The sequence below is a fragment of the Rhineura floridana genome, chromosome 11, assembly GCF_030035675.1.
Source record: "Rhineura floridana isolate rRhiFlo1 chromosome 11, rRhiFlo1.hap2, whole genome shotgun sequence".
In the NCBI taxonomy this organism is placed as follows: Eukaryota; Metazoa; Chordata; class Lepidosauria; order Squamata; family Rhineuridae; genus Rhineura; species Rhineura floridana.
The window spans coordinates 10,392,968-10,414,210 of record NC_084490.1 but is presented as its reverse complement, the minus strand read 5'-3'; the positions used below and the strand labels follow the sequence as shown (position 1 = coordinate 10,414,210).

The 21,243-nt window shown below is 40.5% G+C and overlaps 1 protein-coding gene across 1 annotated transcript; it reads left to right on the top strand.

Moving 5' to 3' along the window:
* Positions 1 to 777: 777 nt before the first annotated feature.
* LOC133367319 (vomeronasal type-2 receptor 26-like) lies at positions 778 to 11,068 on the top strand. The gene is made up of 4 exons (XM_061591419.1): positions 778 to 1,065; positions 6,763 to 7,593; positions 8,871 to 9,095; positions 10,928 to 11,068. The coding sequence occupies exons 1-4, from the start codon at positions 778 to 780 to the stop codon at positions 11,066 to 11,068; spliced, it is 1,485 nt and encodes a 494-aa protein (XP_061447403.1).
* Positions 11,069 to 21,243: the final 10,175 nt, after the last annotated feature.

Here is a 21,243-nt window from a genome sequence, read left to right as displayed (position 1 = left end):
TCCTTTCAAGTACCCCAAGCTTCAAAAAGCAACCATCTCATGAAACTTCTGATGACCATATGTAAGCAAGAACTATATGACACATTTGCAATGATTACATTCCCACTTCATTGTTATCACCATTATTACCATCACCTTTCCTAGTATTACTTCTACCACCATTCATTCATTCATTCATTTTGTAACATGAAGCTTCTACTAGTATAAGATGTCATCTTTATGTCCAACAACTAGGTTAAGATATATTTGTAGCAAGGGGAAAGTTTTGAATTGACTGGTCACCTCTGTCTCTGTCTCTGTCTGTCTGTCTCTCTCTCTCTCTAGTATATATAACACCCACTTTTCACTGAATGTTGCTGACCTATTAATGCAAAGCATAGAGTGATGGCTCCAAATGTACCTTGAAGGGAGCCTGGGGGCCACAACAGAAAAGATCCTCTCATGTTCTACTGTCCCTTCAACCTCACAGGGAGGAAGCAATTGTCTATTGGGAATGAGCAATTATTTATTTATTCTTAATTTGCAATCCAGAAATATATTGTTTATCTGATAAAACAGGTTTGTATTCAGTGCTAGTCCTTTTCAGAGTAGACCCACTGAAAATAATAGGTATGACTAGCTTAGGCCATTTATTTCAATGGGTCTACTCTGAGTAAAGCTTAATTGGATACAACCGATACATATTATTTCTGTTTTGTTCTAGTGGATGTTGTTTTCTGTGAGGGAGGTGGGGAAGAGATGCACTGTTATGCAGTATGAAGGTTTCATTGCAGGCTAATGACTCAGTTCTACCAGCACATCCTGGCCTTGGTATTTGCTGTCAGCCAAATCAATGAAAACACTCAAATCTTACCCAATCTCACTCTGGGCTTCCACATCTATGATGGCCATTTCAGTGCAAGTTGGATCTATCTTGCCTCAATGGAACTTCTCTCTAGACGGGGCAGACTCATCTTGAATTACAAGTGTGATATTGAGAACACTCCAGTAGCAGTCATTGGGGGACCTAACGCTGAATTCTGTTTCCATATGGCAACAGTACTGGATATCTACAAGATGCCACAAGTAAGATGTGTGAATGAAGCTTCAGGGATTGGGGAATCCCTCCCCCATATTTAGATATTCAAACACATTCTATTCTCTACGTTGGGTGAAGTGCCATAGCTTAGTGGTAGAGCACATGCTTTGGGTGCAGAAGGTCCCATGTTCAACTCCTCCAGTGAAGGCTGGGAAAGGCTCTTGTCTGAAACCCAGGCAGCCACTGTGAGTCACTGATGACAATATTAAGCTAGATGCACAAATTATCTGACTTGGTATAAAGCAACTCTCAATGTAATTCCTGTGAAGAATATGAAGTAGTTCAGCCCTGGCAACCTTCTCTTCTTTACTTTGTTCAATGGTTCATACAATACTTTTGCATTTTTCAGTGGTTTTCCAAATCTTTCAAGGTTCAGACTTAAGATGATGTGCAAGGAATTGTGCTGTGGACCCCTGCATCGAGCTCTGTAACAACTTATATCTGTTCTGAATAGGTGTTCTTGTAATTTCTAGTCAAGAATGAGTTCAATAAAGCACATTTTGGGTACACGTTATTGCTGTACATATCTCTAAAAGGGCATATGTTTCTTAAAACATTCTCACATAGACAGCAAAGCAGTAGGAATATCTCTGTAGGAATGGGGAAGAAATTTGGTTTGGAAAATAAGAAATCCAAATGTAGAAATGGGGGTAGCAATAGTAATTCTGAGTTTAGAGTGCAGATATAAAGAATGGCTTACTGTCACTTCATAACATTTAACAAACCTTTTTCAATCAGTACCCGGTCTTTGGAGGGTTTTTAAACTGAATTGCACCTCTTAACTAAAATGAGCTGCTGGAGGAATTATCGACTCACTCTGTAAAAATGTGTGTCTTTCTGCACATGTTCTACTGTTTGTTACAATAATGGTGGCTTCCAAGAGGTGGCAAAGAAGGCAGGCATTTTTATTATTAAGGTTGCAGACATTTTGCATTTCCCCAAATTCAAGTAACACCTAAGAACATGGCTTTCTGTGAAAATCAAAATGATTGCAGCTCCAGATTTCTTCCCTTTAAACAAATTTCACCTCATCCTTGAAATATAACTGGAACAAAACAGCCAAATTCTAGTGGGTGGAATGGCAGAGATATGGGCCTTTGCACTGACAGCCCTAGTGGTGTGTTTGTCTCCGTGTGTGTGTGTGTGCGCGTGCATGCGTGCACATGCTTCTGCTGCTGGTGATGGTAGTAATGATGGTGATGGTGGTTCTTGTGAACATCCTTCAATATTTTGCCCTGTATATACATAGAGATGGAGTGACCTATTAAAGTATGGTCCATCACAGTCCTCTTCTAGGATGCACACCTTAACATGGTGAAGGGGTTTGAGAGTGTTGAACAAGCTGAGATAAATGCCATCAGGAGTCTAGACCAAGAGGCAAGACTCATAGCAGGGTCACCCAAGGTAGAACAGTCAAAGCTGAGACACCAGACTAAGTTGCATGCGAACTCAGAGGAAGGCAATGGTAAACCACCTCTGAATACCACTTACCATGAAAATCCGATGAACAGAGTATCCAAACTGCAACATGAGATAGTGCTGAAAGATGAAAACCCAAGGTTAGATGGCACTCAATGAGCTACTGGCAAAGAACAATGCACAAGTATGAGAAGTACTGTGACTAATGATGTGACTGGTTCAAACCTGAATGGAAGCCCAGAGACTGATGTGCACAGATGTGAAAGGAAAGTCCCGAGTTGTATGATGTATACAATAGGAACATGGAATGTGAGAAGCATGAAATTGTCAAACAAGAAATGGAACGTGTCAACATTACAATACTTGGTATCAGTGAATTAAAATGGACAGTAATGGGACACTTTCCACCAGGCAAGTACAAAATATTTTATGCAGGAAATGAGAAATTAAGAAGAAACAGGGTTGCTTTAATAGTGAGAGGTGATGTAGCAAAAGCAATTACGAGCTATTATGCAAGGTCTGAGTGAGTTATATCAATGAGATTTAATGTGAAACCTATTAACATAGTCATCATCCAAGTCTATGCTCCAAAGGCAAACACAAAAGAAGAAGAATTGGAGAGATTTTACGCAGAAGTACAAGAAGAAATTGATCACATACCAAAAAAATATGTTCTGATAATCATGGAGGACTGGAATGCAAAAGTAAAGAGCAGAGAAAAACTAGAAATTGTGGGGAAATGGGGCTTTGGAGATAGAAATGAAGCAGGAGAAAGACATTCAATTCTGTGATGCCAATAATTTGTTTCTTACAAACACATTTTTGAGCAACCAAAAAAATGACTGTATAAATGGACATCACCAAATGGGGCAATACAGGAATTAAATTGATTATATAATTGGTAGCAGAAGATGGAGAAGTTCCACACTTTCTGTGAAAACAGGATCAGGAGCAGATTGCAGTGCAGATGATAAACTGGTCGTATCGAAAATCAGAGTGAAGCTAAAGAAGAACAACAAAGCAATCATAATGCCAAAATACAATTTAAAAAACATCCCAGAAGAATATAAAGAACAAATAAGGAACAGATTTGAGGCTTTAAATTTAGTTGATAGAGAGCCCGAAGGACTGAAGTCAGAGTCATTATCAAGGAAGAATGCAAAAAGACAATACCTCTAGTTAAAAAGAGAGAAAGACCTCAATGGATGACTGATGAAACTCTTAAATGGTTAAAGAGAGAAGGAAAGCAAAAGCAAAAGGAGATAGAAACACGGTCAGAACCCTAAATGCAACAATACAGTGACTAGTATGTAGGGACAAAGAGAACTATTACAATAGTTTTTGTAAAGAAATAGAAGAGGAAACGAAAAAGGTAGAACAAGAGCCCTATTTCAAACGATTAGAGAAATTAAAGCAAAATTTAAAGCAAGAGTAGGGATGTTGAATAATCAACAGGAGAACACACTAACTGACCGAGATGAAATGAAAGGAAGATGGAAGAAATACACTGAAGAACTCAATAAAAGAGATGTCACGATGACAGATTCATTCATGGAGGAACCGTATGATGAAGAACCAGAAATTTTAGAATGTGAGGTGAAAGCTGCACTTATAATACTTGGAAGAAACAAATCACCAGGAACAGATGGCATACCAATAGAGTTGCTATAAACTAGTGAGGCTGAATCTCTCCAAATATTGACAAAAAATTGTCAAGAAATATGGAAAACTAAACAATGGCCCACAGATTGGAAGCGTTCAATATACATCCCAATTCCAAAGGAAGGGAATCCCAGGGAATGCAGTAATTATAGAACTATTGCCTTAATACCCCATGCAATAAAGTAATGCTCAAGATTCTACAACAAAGGGTCTTACCATATATGGAGCGAGAAGTGCCAGATGTGCAAGTTCGATTTAGAAAGGGAAGAGTTCAAGAGATCATATTGCAAATACAAGTTGGATAATGGAATGGACAAAGGAATTTCAGAAGAAAATCTTCTGTGTTTTATGGATTACAGTAAAGCCTTTGATTGTGTAGATCATGAAAAATTATGTAATGCTTTAAAAGAAATGGAAGTGCCATAGCATCTGATTGTCCTGATGCACAACCTATATTCTGGACAAGAAGCTACTGTAAGGACAGAATGAGGAGAAGCCAATTGGTTGCCCATCGGAAAGGGTGTGAGACAGGGGTGTATGTTATCACCCTACTTATTTAATCTATATGCAGAATATACCATACGGAAATTGAGACTGGACCAAGATGAAGGAGGTGTGAAAATTGGAGGGAGAAATATCAATAATTTAAGTATACAGACAATATCATGTTACTAGCAGAAACCAGTAATGATTTGAAATGAATGCTGATGAAAGTTAAAGAGGAAAGCACAAAAGCAGGTCTACAGCTGAACGTCAAGAAGACTAAAGTAATGACAACAGAAAATTCATGTAATTTTAAAGTTGACAATGAGGACATTCAATTTGTCAAAGATTATCAATACCTTGGCACAGTCATTAACCAAAATGGAGACAATAGTCAAAAAATCAGAAGAAGTCTAGGACTGGAGAGGGCAGCTATGAGAGAACTAGGAAAGGTTCTCAAATGCAAAGATGTATCATTGAACACTAAAAGGATCATTCAGACCATGGTATTACCAATCTCTATGTATGGATGTGAAAGTTGGACAGTGAAAAAGGCGGATAAGAGAAAAATAAACTCATTTGAAATGTGGTGTTGGAGGAGAGCTTTGTGCATACCATGGACTGCGAAAAAGACAAATAATTGGGTGTTAGAACAAATTAAACCAGAACTATCACTAGAAGCTAAAATGATGAAACTAAGGTTATCATACTTTGGACACATCATGAGAAGACAGGATTCACTAGAAAAGACAGTAATGCTGGGGAAAACAAGAAGGAAGTAGAAAAAAAGGAAGGCCAAACAAGAGATGGATTGATTCAATAAAGGAAGCCACAGACCTGAACTTATAAGATCTGAACAGGGTAGTTCTTGACAGATAATAATAATAATAATAATAACAATAATAACAATAATAATAATAATAATAATAATAATAATAATAATAATAATAATAATAATAAAATAATAAAATTTTATTTAGCAGACGCCCATCTGTCCGACTAAACGGACACTCTGGGCGACGTACAATATAAAATACAATATAAAATACAATCTGCTCATATACATAATCATCACATTATTAATATCATAACATCTCATCTAAAGACCACCTTACGTTAATATAGTGTAAAACCTAACCCACCCCAGAGATCCCATAGGCCTGCCTGAAGAGCCAGGTCTTCAAGGCTCGGCGAAAAGTCAACAGGGAGGGGGCATGCCAAAGGTCAAAGGGAAGTAAGTTTCAGAGGGTGGGGCAATAGATGCTATTGAGGTTGCTGATTTATTTATTTATTTATTTATTTATTACATTTATATACCACCCCATAGCCGAAGCTCTCTGGGCGGTTTACGGCAGATTCATAGGGACACCATAAGCCGACATTGACTTGAAGTCACATAACAACAACCATCAGAGTTCTTAGATGGGATGGGGCTAATCAATTTCATCCATTTCCAGGATGACTTTTAATGCTAAATACTTTAAAGAAATAGGAAAACTCCTCCCTCCCAAAAAAATCATCTTCAAAACTGTGTATCCAGCCATCCACTTCCTGAATAGTCAGTGTGCAAGGTTTCTTTTTTGGGGGGTGCTTCCAATGTGGGACCTTTTTTTTCATACATCTCTCCCTGCAAGTAGCAGAACATCTTTAAGTCCCATAATCCCATTCTGGTAAGAAGCACTACATAATATCTACTTAGGGTGGGCAGTTTTAAACCTGTTTTTGAAGGGTGTGTGGAATAGGGGCAGTGCTTAACCTTTAGACCATCTATTAACAAAATGTGCTGGAATTTAGATTCTGAAGTGGATCAATTGATCCAGTACAGGTCATCATCCAGGAAGCCTGGAATTTACTTATTTATTTCATTTATTTGTTGCATTTGTATACTGCCCCATAGCCGAAGCTCTCTGGGTCGTTTACAACAATTAAAAACATTAAAAACAAATATACAAATTTAAAAACACTTTTTTAAAAAGCAATTTAAAAACACAATCTGAATTTGAACAGGATGGATTTCTCAAAGTATGTTTGATCACTAATTGGAAAAAAAATTGAAAGCTAGATTAGAGTTTGATATCTGCATTTGGTATAACTTGCACTCTTTACATTATTGTCTTAAGCTCATCTATGGCACTTTCCCAGTAATCTCCAGTGTTTTCTTCCACTGGATGTTCCCAGATGTGGCTCACCAACATAATGGGATTCTTCAGTTATTGCTGCATTTCAGGTGGTTGTGGATTGGGTTGATTACTCCACCTAATGTGAACTTTGAACACATTATTTCCATGTTTTCCTGGAAAGGAATTTGCCTTGATTTTATTGAAAGATTCCCAAAGCTGACCTTTTCCAATGAGTTCAGTAAAATGGTGGAAGAAAGTTTTCAAACAATCATCACTGTTATGGGAAGTACTGCCAATGCTGTGATTGTACATGGTGAAGTTCATAGCATTATGGCAATGAGAATGCTACTCCAGTTTGCAGATATCGAGGACATACCAATGCATACCGAAGCCAAAGTCTGGATTATGACAGCCCAGATGGACTTCACATCATTTCCCTTTCAAAGAGGCTGGGACATAACTTTCCTCCATGGTGCTCTATCCTTTGCAATCCCTTCAAAGAATCTTCCAGGATTCTTTCTCCAGATGAGAAACCCTACTTGGGAAAAAGAAGATGGCTTTATCAGAGTCTTCTGGGAAGAGGCATTTAACTGTTCTTTCCCCAGTCCTTCTTTAGAGATGAAATACAAAGAATTTTGCACTGGGGAAGAGAAGCTTGAGACCCTTCCTGAGATGGTATTTGAAATGAGCATGACTGCCCACAGCTACAGTATCTACAATGCAGTCTATGCAATGGCACATGCTCTACATGCTCTGCATTCCTCCAGTTTCAAAGAAAGAACAACGGTGAATGGAGAGAAATGGGAACTTCTGAACCTACAGTCATGGAAGGTAATGTCTGGATCAGATCAATGCAAAAGAGCTTACTATTTCTATGGGTGCATAAGTCGATTTATGCTGGAGTTTTTGATATCTAAGTGTTAAGTCTGTCATATCTTCTGTGGTCTATAAGGAGCAGCTTGCTGTTTTTCACAATAAACTTAATTGTTGTTTTTAGAATTGTGTGCTGTATTTTTTTTTTAACAGATATGCCATTAACCACCCTGGAATCTTAATGATTGAGTAGCGGTTCTTAAAATGGGACATATAAAACACATAAATACATACTGTATATAATTTCTTTTCCTGTGTGTATTGTATGACTGCGTTACATTCACTGTGTTGGAGCAGTGCTTAGTATAATAAACCATAAACCTCTACCTGATGAAAAGCCATCAAAGCACCCGGCTGGTTCAGGGAGAGAGGATGTGTATTAAATTCATTGTTTTGTCTTAAGAGCAAGGTGTGCAATTGTGAATTAAAAATAAAACTGTTCCTGCTTGTAAATGCATAACAGCACCCTCTATTCAGTCACAGAGTAGGCGCTGGTCCTTCCCACTCCTTGTTTGAAAACAAAGAAACCCAACTCATGACTGTAACTTTAAGTAGTCAGAAAGAAAGCTGATGTTCCAGAGGTGGCAAGATCAATTTGCTCCTTCCCCAAACAACTGCAACAGTCTGGCGGCCTTGAGTTCCCTGTTAGTAGTTGCCAGCATACACTATTTTTAGCTGAAAGGGGGTGATCTGCCTTCGGTACTAGCAGCTAGGAAGAAATAGTTTGGGCAGAACTTGGAACTTTAGTTAGTGTGAGCCATTCATTGAACAGAGGCATTTAGGTGATGCCAGACATCATCCAGTTAGTGACGGTTCTCTGCCCATCCTTCAAATATTTTTTTGAGATTTAAGTTCAGTTCTCCACATTTCTACAACAGTGGAATATTTCAAAAATGGAGCCTGGGGTGGTGGTGAGCCAGGTTCTCCTGGATCCTGAGTCAGTCTCATATAGAATAATGGTTGCCATTGAAAACAGTCTTCCTACCCACACTTTCCATGGTTGAAAGTGGTCAGGCTGTGGATTTGGCAGTGACTCCAGGGCTTCAAAGAGCTCCGGGAGCGACTGAGGTGATTTGGGATTGCTCTGTTTATAATTACATGTAAATATAATTTCTATATTTTACTCTTCTTAAAGTTATACTCCATAAATCATTTAAAGGAGCTCAGCTGAAACACATCCTGTTGTAGATATGTACCTATTGTGTACCCTGAAATATTCCTTTCCTTGAGTTTAGCTCCACCTATTTCTCAGAAATGCCTCATTTAACAATGGTGCCGAAGAGCTGTCATTTGATGAAAATGGGGAATTAGCATCTGGATTTGACATTGTCAACTGGGTCATATTCCCAAATGAGTCCTTTCTTCGGAAAAAAGTTGGGAGACTAAACCTGAAGGTCCCCCTAGACAAGAGCCTCTCTCTTCAGGATGATGCTATCGTGTGGCCCAGAAGGTTCAACCAGGTAAGGTCTATGCCTATGTCTAGCTTATTCAGGTATTTCCTCAGTCTTCAGAAATAGGTTGTTTTTATTTAGTTTTTTTTAATATTGCCTTTCAGTAAAATTATGCACAGTGTTAAAAAAGTGGATACGGATTTTTTCTCTCTCCCTCTCTCATAACACTAGAACGTGGGGATATCCAGTGAAGCTAAATGTTAAAAGATTCAGGACAGAAGAACTTCTTCACACAGCACCTAGTTAAATTATGGAATTCACTAAGAGGCAGGGATGGCCTCCAATTTGGGCACCTTTAAAAGAGAATTACATAAATTCATTGAGGAAAAGTCTACCAATGGCTACTAACCATGGAGTCTAAGGTCTATCTCCAGTGTCAGAAAAAGTATGCTTCTGAATACCAGTTGCTCAGAATCAGTATGTGGGGGGAATGCTGTTGAGCTCAGGGCCTTTCTCCACGCTTCCATAGGCATCAGATTGGTCACTGTGAGAAAAGGAAGCTCATTGGCCTGATCCAGCAGACTCTTATGTTCCTATGTTAATCAACTCAAGTATAGCAGAATTTCTCCTTTGAAGTTCCATTAGGTGATAATTATTATTTTGATATCCTACTCACCATACACTGGTGGTGGTGCAGGTGTATGATATACTTTGTCACAAATCTTCTTGTGGTATTCACACCCCCATTCCTTATCATTTCCTACATATTTTGGTCCATTATTGGGGAACAGTCATGTTTAGTAGTGTCCTGCAGTGAACTAATGTAGTGGACCAGATGCTACTGAATGTCATCTGATAGAGGCCACTATCCTGGAAGTGTGAGCATATCATTTGTGATTGCCAAAAGCCAATTTTGGGTTCATACTCCAGTACGTTATTCTCTTCTATATATTTTGGCTCTAAGTGATGCAAGGATGTCTTGGACAGTGTCCTGTGCCCAGATGAAACATTGGCTAGATGTAATGCAATGCCATCTCATAAAACACAGTGGATGTATCACTTGTGGCGGCCTAAAGAAATGTTCTTCAACCTTGGGCTGCCAAATGTTGTTAAGCTACAACTCTCATCATCCTCAGTCAGCTTAACCAAAGGTTAGGGTGATGGGAGTTGTATTCCAACAATATCTGGGGACCCAAGGTTGAAGAACACTAGCCTGAATCATATTTTGGGGTGTATATACCCACTTAACTAGTCCTATCTATACATTTTATCTATTAATGACATCATTATTAATCTTATTATTAAATATATTGCATTATTATACTGAAATAACCAAACATATACTATATGTTGTAATTTTGGATGTATGTGTCACGGTTCATGAGACAGATGCTACAGGAGGATAGGAAGTAGCCATTTTGGAAAATGGCTTCAATAAACTCATGCCAATCTCCTCATGATGTCCTATTCTATGCCATGTCTTCTGTGTCATCCAAGTAAAGTGGAACTTGCTGTCAGGAATGGCTGCTCTATGAATGTCTGAACAGTATTATTACCTGCCACACAACCACTGAATATGTTTTAAATTTATAAAACAGTGGACTAAGGTTCATCACACCAGAAATATATGATTCCTCTATGGCAACGGTATGGAAGAACTTTAACGGTTGTCAAGGACTTTATCAATGGGCCAAGAGCACACTCTCTGTGGTTAATCTTAAGATCTTATATATTTGGCCAGTTTCAAATAGTTGAGACCACAACTAGTCTTGTAGGTGGTTGCATAAAAAGTGCCTTCTGAAAATGTCATCATTCCACAATAAAGTGATAATTTTCATATTTGTAGATGGGTCAGTGAGATGCAGATTTGCAAATTCTTATTCTTATTAACTTGTGAATAGGTACGGCCTGTTTCTATGTGTAATGAGAATTGCGATTTAGGTTATAGTCGGACCAAGAAAGAAGGAAAGCCATTTTGCTGCTATGATTGCCTCCCATGTCCAGAAGGGAAGATTTCTGACAAGAAAGGTACTAATAAATAATAAAATAATAATTTAATTTTTTAATTTTTAGGCCGCCTATCTGGCCGAAGCCACTCTAGGCGGCGTACATATTAAATTCAATAAAATACAAAATACAGTAAATATAATAAATACAATAAAATACAAATAATCATCAGTGACAGAATAGCAGCAATTGTAATACATAGCAGCGGGGATTGAGTATATAATTAGCCCATCCCGATAGTCTCAAAGGCCTGACCAAACAGACAAGTTTTTAATGCTCGGCGGAAGGTATCCAGGGAAGGGGCATGTCGAAGATCGAATGGGAGGGAATTCCAGAGAGTGGGGGCCGCCACCGAAAAAGCCCTCTCTCTAGTCCCCACCAACCTCGATACTTTTGTTGGTGGGATTGAGAGAAGGCCCTGCGTGGCGGATCTTATCGGGCAGCATAGTTGGTGACACTGGAGGTGCTCCTTCAGATAAACCAGGCCGAAACCATATAGGGATTTAAAGGTTAACACCAACACCTTGAATTGGGCCCAGAAAACTACTGGAAGCCAGTGTAGATTAAATAATACTGGTGTAATATGATCACGGCGATGGCTGTTTGTAAGTAAACGAGCCGCCGCATTCTGTACCAGTTGAAGTTTCCGGACCGTTTTCAAGGGTAACCCCATGTAGAGCGCATTGCAGTAGTCTAATCGAGAGGTGACCAGGGCATGTACTACCAGTGGGAGCTGATGAACAGGGAGGTAGGGTTGCAGCCTGTGTATGAGGTGTAGTTGGTACCAGGCTGCCCGGCTCACTGCCAAAATCTGAGCCTCCATGGACAGCCTGGAATCAAGAACAACCCCCAGGCTGCGGACCTGGTCCTTCAGGGGCAATTGTACCCCATTAAACCTCAGGTCAACAGGACTCAGCCTACCCCTGTCTCCCACAAGCAGTACCTCGGTCTTGTCAGGATTTAGCTTCAGCCTGTTCCTTCCCATCCATCCACTCACGGATTCCAGGCACTTGGACATGGTCTCCACAGCCAACTCTGGTGAAGACTTAAATGAGAGATAGAGCTGTGTGTCATCTGCATATTGGTGACACCGCAGCCCAAATCTCCTGATGATAGATCCCAGCGGATATATATTATTTATAAACCATGTAAGTTATGATCCAGTAGCTGCACATTAGAAACACATTTTCTTAGGCCACATTCAAACTGTGCATTTATTCCATTATTATTCCTCTTCAAGCAACCAAGGCTTCCCCCAAAGAATCCTGGAAAGGGTAGTCTGTTTAGGATGCTGAGAGTTGTTAGGAGATGCCTCTTCTCCTCAGAGTGCTACAATTCTCAGAGTCATTTAACAGTCAGTCCCTTTCCCCACTGAACTCTGAAAATTATAACTCTATGAGGGGAAGAGGGGTCTCCAAACAACTCTCAGCACACTTCACAAACTACACTTCCCAGGATTCTTTGGGGGACACCATGGCTGTTTAAAGTCTGGTTTCAGACCTGGTTATGGGATGGAGACGGCTTTGATCACCTTGGTAGATGACCTACGCAGAGAACTAGACAGGGAGAGTGTGTCCCTGTTGGTTCTGTTGGACCTCTCAGCGGCTTTCGATACCATCGACCATGATATCCTTCTGGATCACCTTACCGGGATGGGACTTGGGGGCACCGTTTTATGATGGCTCCATTCCTTCCTGGAGGGACAAACCCAGAAGGTGGTGCTGGGGGATTCCTGTTCGACTCCTTGGCCGTTGGCCTGTGGGGTCCCTCAGGGTTCAGTTTTTCCCCCATGCTATTTAATATCTACATGAAACCGCTGGGAGAGGTTGTATGGAGGTTTGGGGTTCGGTGCCATCAGTATGCAGATGACACCCAACTCTACTTCTCCTTCCCACCTAATTCCAAGGAAACTGTCTCGGTTCTAAACCAGTGTCTGACAGCAGTGGTGGACTGGATGAGGGTGAACTAGCTGTAGCTTAATCCAGACAAGACAGAGGTGCTCCTAGTCAGTCGAAAGGCGGATCAGGGAACAGGGGTTCAGCCTGTGCTGGATGGGGTTACACCCCCCCCCGAAGATGCAGTTTCGCAGTTTCGGTGTGCTCCTGGACTCAGCCTTAAACCTGGAGGCCCAGGTTTCTGCGGTGGCCAGGAGTGCATTTGCACAGTTAAGACTAGTGCGCCAACTGCGCCTGTTCCTGGAGTCGTCTGATCTGGCCACGGTGACACATACCTTAGTTACATCCCGCTTAGACTACTGTAACGTGTTCTACATGGGGCTGCCTCTGAAGACTGTTTGGAAACTCCAGTTGGTGCAACGAGCTGCAGCCAGAATGTTAACTGGGGCTGGTTACAGGGACCATACAACTCCCCTGCTGCAACAGCTCCACTGGCTGCCAGTCTGTTTCCGGACACAATTCAAAGTGCTGGTTATGACCTATAAAGCCCTATATGGCTTAGGTCCAGGCTATTTGTCAGACCGTATCTCCCTATATGAACCTGCTCGGGCCCTGAGATCTTCAGGAGCGACCCTTCTCACGATCCCAACACCTTCACAAGTGTGACTGGTGGTGACACGAGATAGGGCCTTTTTGGTGGCTGCCCCTAGGCTCTTGAACTCCCTCCCTAGGGAGGCAAGAATGGCTTCCTCTGTGCAGTCCTTCCGCTGACAGCTAAAGACTTTTTTCTTCCAGCAGGCCTTTGGAACTGAAGGCTTTAAGGGTAGTGATTGAAGAGGGTGCTGTATGTTATTGTTTTACTTGTATGCTCTTAAACTGGGTTGCAGTATTTTAAGTGTATATCTAATTAGTTTTAACATCTCAATAGTTTAATCCTGTTTTAATGCTGATTTTATATGTTTATATGTTTATATGTTCTTAATGATATGTACTTATTTTTATCTGGAAGCCACCTTGAGTTCCAGTTTGGAAAAAGGGTGGGGTATAAATGATGATGATGATGATGATGATGATGATGATGATGATGATGATGATGATGATGATGATGTGGAATAACAGTGGAATGAATATACAGTGTAAATATGCCCTTCATGTTGAAATATGATTGACATTATTTGGCCGATCAGAGGATAGCCTGATATTACCTCTGATTAGCTGTGTTCTTTTATATAGCACCTAACATGTGTGTGTGTCTGTGCATTCATGCAATTTAAGTGGACCAACAAATTCTAGAGGCAGTGGTAAATTTGGTTGGTCTCCAAGGAGACAAAACATCTTCATTGCTAGATATTAATGTTTCTTCTTTATATGGCAAGCAAGACCTGAATTGTGCTTAGATCGAATATGACTTCTGTTACATAGGATGACTTCAGATGCCTACAGATATATCTTTTGGATAGTCACCAAGCAGCTATCACCGAGAGCTTTTTAATTTTTAAACTTGGTTCCAAGCACAATACAAGGGGTTTCCATTTATTTCTTTTTTGCAGACATGGATGAGTGTTTTGAATGCCCTGGAGATCAGTATGCAAACAATGACCATGATGGGTGCTTTCAAAAAGTTGTAACGTTCTTGTCTTATGAAGAACCTTTGGGAATTATTTTGGCCACTTTAGCTCTATCCTTCTCTGTAATCACAGTCTCGGTGTTTGGAATCTTCATTAAGCACAAGGAGACCCCCATAGTCAAAGCCAATAACCGGAACCTCACCTACATGCTCCTCATCTTCCTCCTGTTTACCTTCCTTTGTGCTTTGCTATTTATTGGCCACCCGGAGATGGTGACGTGCCTCCTTCGTCAAACTGCCTTTGGTATGATCTTCTCAGTGGCTATGTCATTTTGCTGAGGCCTGAGTTGAATAGCAGGGAGCAGCTAATAAAAAGGGGGGGGGAATCAAGTGTAAAAGGTGCAGATAAATTAATCTATCATTAAATCCCATTCAGTTGCTTGCCATTACTGTTTTCCAGATCATTGTCTCAGCTAAGTATGGATTAAGTATGGGGGAACAATTCAGAACAGGGTGGTTCCCAAAGTTCAGAAAACAGCAGATCAATACAACCTGTGTTCCACACAATTTGACCTAGCTCATGGTATTTCAGTTCCATCTGCCTAAAGGCTGGTTGATAATCTCTCCACCTACCACCATTTATTCACACATCTCATATAGCACTCATTGTCACTGATCGTAAAGGAAATGTAAGTTAATGTGCATAATAACTGGGCATTGCTAACATACACCAGAATGAAGAATGTGCTCATAATTTTTCTATGATTAATGGACTGTACACATTTCCCAGTTTCAACTGCATTTTCCAGGTAATATGCATAATCACCAGTTAGTATGCATAGCTTCCTAGAAATTTACCTTGTTTTCTATCTCTTATTCAGAAGTATACCATCTGTATCCCACCCCAGCTCCCCAGGCTACTTCTGGCCCACTGCCTAATTTTACATGGACCACAGCATACCCTCTCACTGATCAGCAGGGCAGCAGCAAGAGGACGAGAGTTCCCCTGAGATTCCTGTGATGTCCCATGCCAAAAGCACATTTTTTCCTTAGCTTAAAAGGAGGGGAGTGCAATTTTCATAATATTCATGAGAGGGGGAAAGAAGTTTAAAGCTTTCCTCTTGCAGCAATCATCTCTGTGCTGCTCACTTGACTGAGGAATAGATGAGAATGGTGAACAGGGGGCTGGATTACACAAAAATGTTAATCTTTATCTGCAAACATATGAAAGTCACCCTTTCTGAACCATTATGCAAAACAAAACACAAAATTCACACTTCCCTGAATTTTACAACACAATTTTCTAATCAAAGGATATATTTAAAAATGGCAATGCTAGCAAAAACAATAGACATAAATGGATTATGTCCAGGGGAATTTTGCATATAGTAGGCAAAAATACATGCAAATGTGTGCATTAAGAGAAATATACACAGGAATGCATATGCATTGGTTAAAAGAATTGCAAACATTTGTGGGCTAAACTAAAGTGGAGACTGTATAATATAACTATCCCTGATTAAGATCTTCCTTATCCTTATTTTTCCAGAAGCAGTTATACCACCACTTCTAAAGTGGTTTGCACTAATTCTGTTCTCAACCCTGCTGAACCCAGACAAAGAGTCCCTCCCTGTTAGATTATAGTGAGATATGAGGAGCAAGGCTCAAATACATGCATGAACCTGTCCATGACCTACACAGTCAAAGGCTTTGCTGTAGTCTATAAAGCACAGGCTGATTTTATTCTGAAATTCCTTGCTCCGTTCTATTATCCAACGTATGTTTGTGATATGATCTCTGGTGCCTCTTCCCTTTCTAAATCCAGCTTGGACATCTGGCATTTCTCACTCCATATTGTTGTAGAATCTGATATGGTAAGAGCCTTTGTTGTGGACCTGATCTTAACTAACAGGGACGAATTGGTCACGGGAATTAAAGCGGTCGGTACCTTGGGGGAAAGTGACCACGTAATGCTGGAATCCGTGATTCTGGGGAAAGCCAAAGAAGAATATAGTCAAATATGGACCTTGGATTTCAGGAAAGCTGATTTTAGCAAGCTCAGGGAAATGATGGGTAGGATCCCGTGGCTAGATAGACTAAAGAAAAAAGGAGCCCAAGAAGCGTGGGAGTTCATGAAGAACGTATTACAAAAAGCGCAATCGCAAACAATTCCAAAGAGGAAGAAAAACGGAAGACATCGGAAAAAGCCAATGTGGCTACACGGAAGACTGGTGGAGGAGGTAAAAGTACCGACGAGCGGCTCAGGCTTGCAGGAATAGCGTAAGGAAAGCTAAAACCCAGAATGAGCTGAGGCTGGCGAGGGAAGCGAGGAACAACAAAAAGGGGTTTTTCAGATATGTCTGAAGCAAGAGAAAGACCAAGGGAACGGTGGGACTGCTGCTCAATGAGGATGGCAAAATGTTGACAGATAACAAGGAAAAGGCAGAACTGCTCAACGCCTATTTTGCCTCCGTTTTCTCCCAAAAAGGGAACAGTGTGCAACCTTGCATTGGTAGCAGTCTCAGGAAGGGGTCGGGATTGCAGTTTGAGATTAATAAGGAGATAGTCAGGAAATACCTAGTTAACCTAAATGAGTCCAAATCTCCAGGGCCTGATGAACTGCAATCCCAGAGTATTGAAGGAACTTGCGGATATACTCTCGGAACCTCTTGCCATCATCTTTGAGAAATCCTGGAGAACGGGAGAGGTGCCGGAGGATTGGAGACGGGCAAACATCATCCCGCTCTTTAAAAACGGTAAAAAAGAAGATCCGGGGAATTACAGGCCGGTCAGTCTGATTTCAATACTGGGAAAGATATTAGAATGGATAATAAAATAGTCCATTGGCAACTATCTAGATGACAATGCTGTGATTAGTAGGAGCCAGCATGGGTTTGTCAAGAAAAAATCCTGTCAAACTAATCTCATCTCTTTTTTTGATCGGGTCACTAGCCTAATAGATGGTAGAAATGCTGTAGATGTCATCTATCTAGATTTCAGCAAAGCGTTTGACAAAGTCCCCCACGACCTTTTGATTAGCAAACTCGTCAAATGCGGACTACATGGAAATACTGTCAGGTGGATTCACAACTGGTTGGAAAACCAAACTCAAAGAGTGGTCGTCGGTGGCTCTGCTTCGGACTGCAAGGAGGTTTTGAGTGGAGTGCCACGGGGTTCTGTCCTGGGGCCGATACTCTTCAACATTTTTATCAGTGACTTAGATGATGGGGTGGAGGGAAGCCTTATGAAGTTTGCGGATGATGCGAGACTGGGAGGCATAGCTAACACAATGGAAGACAGGAATAAAATCCAAAGGGACCTGGATAGACTAGAAAATTGGGCTGAAATTAATAAAATGACATTCAATAAAGATAAATGCAGGATTCTGCATTTAGGCCACAAAAACAAAATGCACGGGTACAGGATGGGAAATACCTGGCTTAGCAATAGTGCATGTGAGAAGGACCTTGGAATTGTAGTGGATCGCAAGTTGAACATGACCCAGCAGTGTGATGCTGCGGCAAAAAAGGCAAACACGGTTTTGGGATGCATAAACAGAGCTATAGTTTCCAGGTCGAGGGAAGTAATAGTCCCACTATATTGTGCATTAGTCAGGCCTCATCTGGAATACTGCGTTCAGTTCTGGGTGCCTCATTTTAAGAAAGATATAGACAAGTTAGAGCGGGTTCAGAAGAGGGCGACGAGGATGATAGCCGGTATGGAGAACAAGTCTTATGAGGAAAGGTTGAAGGAACTTGGCATGTTCAGTCTGGTGAAGCGAAGGCTGAGGGGTGACATGATTGCACTCTTTAAATACCTGAAGGTCTGTCACATAGAGGAGGGTACAGATTTGTTCTCTGCTGCCCCAGAGGGTAGGACTAGGTCTAATGGTTTTAAGTTGCAGGAGCGTAGATTCAGATTGGACATTAGAAGGAACTTCTTGACAGTAAGGGCAGTTCGGCAATGGAACCGACTGCCTAGGGAGGTGGTGGGATCCCCTTCGCTGGAAGTCTTCAAGCAGAGGCTGGACAGCTATCTGCGGGAGATGCTCAAGCTGTGGATTTCCTGCTGTGAGCAGGGGGTTGGACTCGATGGCCTACAAGGCCCTTTCCAACTCTATGATTCTATGATCTTGAGCATTACTTTATTTGCATGGGATATTAAGGCAATAGTTCGGTAATTACTGCATTCTCTGGGATCCCCTTTCTTTGGAAGTGGGATATATATTGAACGCTTCCAGTCTGTGGGCCATTGTTTAGTTTTCCATATTTCTTGACAAATTTTTGTCAAAATTTGGACTGATTCAGTCTCAGTAGCTTGTAGCAACTCTATTGGTATGCCATCTATTCCTGGTGATTTGTTTCTTCCAAGAATTTTAAGAGCAGCTTTCACCTCACATACTAAAATTTCTGGTTCTTCATCATATGGTTCCTCTGTGAATGAATCTGTCATCCTGTCGTCTCTTTTATAGAGTTCTTCAGTGTATTGCTTCCATCTTCCTTTTATTTCATCTTGGTCAGTCAGTGTGTTTCCCTGTTGATTATTCAGCATCCCTACTCGTGGTTTAAATTTTCCTTTCATTTCTCTAATCTTTTGGAATAGGGCTCTTATTGTTCCCATTTTGTTGTCCTTTTCTATTTCTATACAATAACTATTGTAATAGTTTTCTTTGTCCCTACGTATTAGTTGTTGTATAGTTGCATCTAGGGTTCTGACCGTGTTTCTATCTCCTCTTGCTTTTGCTTTCCTTCTCTCTTTAACCATTTTAAGCATTTCTTCAGTCATCCATTGAGGTCTTTCTCTCTTTTTAACAAGAGGTATTGTCTTTTTGCATTCTTCCCTGATCATGAGTCTGACTTCAGTCCATAGTTCTTCTGGTTCTCTGTCAACTAAGTTTAAAGCCTCAAACCTGTTCCTTATTTGATCTTTATATTATTCTGGGATGTTATTTAAATTGTATTTTGGCATTATGAGTGCTTTGTTGTTGTTCTTTAGCTTTACTCTGATTTTCCATACGATCAGTTCATGATCTGTACTGCAGTCTGCTCCTGGTCTTGTTTTTGCAGAAAGTATGGAACTTCTCCATCTTCTGTTTCTAATTATATAATCAATTTAATTCCTATATTGACCATCTGGTGATGTCCATGTGTACAGTTGTCTTTTTGGTTGCTCAAAAACTGTGTTTGCAAGAAACAAATCATTGGCTTCACAGAATTCAATAAGTCTTTCTCCTGCTTCGTTTCTGTCACCTAAGACCCATTTCCCCACAATTCCTAGTTCTTCTCTGTTCCCTACTTTTGCATTCCAGTCCCCCATGATTATCATCATATCTTGTTTTGGTGTGTGATCAATTTCTTCCTGTACTTCTGCATAAAATCTCACCAATTCTTCTTCTTCTGCGTTTGATGTTGGAGCATAGACTTGGATGATGGTTATGTTAACAGGTTTCCCATTTAATCTCATTGATATCACTCACTCAGACCTTACGTTGTAGCTCCTAATTGCTTTTGCTACATTACTTCTCACTATTAAAGCAACCCAGTTTCTTCTTGATTTCTCATTTCCTGCATAAAATATTTTGTAGTTGCTTGAAAATGTCCCATTCCAGTCCATTTTAATTCACTCACGCCAAGTATTGTAATGTTGATACATTCCATTTCTTGCTTGACAATTTCTAACTTTCCCTGGTTCATGCTTCTCACATTCCATGTTCCTACTGTGTGCATCGTGCAACTCCAGACTCTCCTTTCGCATCTGTGCGCATCAGTCAAGCTGCAGTCAAGTGTCTGTGAAATGCAAAATTATGTCTCTCAGGTTAAATGTTAATGGTAGGTTATGGGGAAGAGGAGAGGGAACAGCTTTGCAAAATATAAACTTACATTTCTATCTAAGGAAAACTCTAGGATCAGAGGGGGGGAGGATCTCTTTCAAAGCTAACATGTCTGGCTTGGAAGGAAAGGGAATGATTTTACCAGTGCTAAATAATCCCATTGCTTTGTCTGAAGGAACAGACTGGCAAGAGCAAAACACTTAATTCCTATAAATTAAGGAATATGCCAGGATGGAGGGGAGAGATGTTGGTGAGAGATGTTCATCATGACAAACAGATCAACCCTGTAAGTGCATAGCAAAAAAGGCCCTGTGCAGTTTTGCCTGTAATTTGGTGGGCCGCATCCACTCTAGAAGGACTACCACGCTTGTAAATTTAATTCACTTTTGCAAAATAATAATAAAAATCAACTTCATAGCCATTTATGGTTTCTCCATAGTGAGTAAGGTGGAGGGAAATGAAACAGACTCAGAGGGACAAGTTGAATCAGGCTACCCACATAGCATCTCAGTCTGAGGTGATCTATTTCACAAAGTGTTATATCTGTGACTTAACTGAATCTTGTGGTGGTTACACAACTCTAAAACATACAGAAATGCTATCAGCTTGGACTATGCAAACAGGCCAACACACCCTAAACATTTCGAACTGGATTAAGGCAAACACCATACCCACCCAAGGAGGAAGGAGAAGTAGTTACATTCTGAGTCTGCTCTTGAAATAATGAGCATATATGCTACAAGAATAAGGCAGTCCTGTGCAATGACTCCACTGATCATTAGTTCCTTTGCATGGATTTCCTCAACATCACTAGCAGTTCAAATAGTAGAAAACTTATTTTTGTACAAAGCAAACAAAGAATGCTGCCACCACTTCAAGCAGTGGAATGCCTTGTTTCAGCAGATCAATAGTGTTCCT

What these genes read in the sequence shown, in the direction of transcription:
- LOC133367319 (XM_061591419.1), top strand. Translation starts at nt 778, where the DNA reads ATGACTCAGTTCTACCAGCACATCCTGGCCTTGGTATTTGCTGTCAGC. An exon ending in ATATCTACAAGATGCCACAA is followed by an intron (nt 1,066 to 6,762) that starts GTAAGATGTGTG and finishes TATTGTCTTAAG; the next exon opens with CTCATCTATGGCACTTTCCC. An exon ending in GGCCCAGAAGGTTCAACCAG is followed by an intron (nt 9,096 to 10,927) that starts GTAAGGTCTATG and finishes ACTTGTGAATAG; the next exon opens with GTACGGCCTGTTTCTATGTG.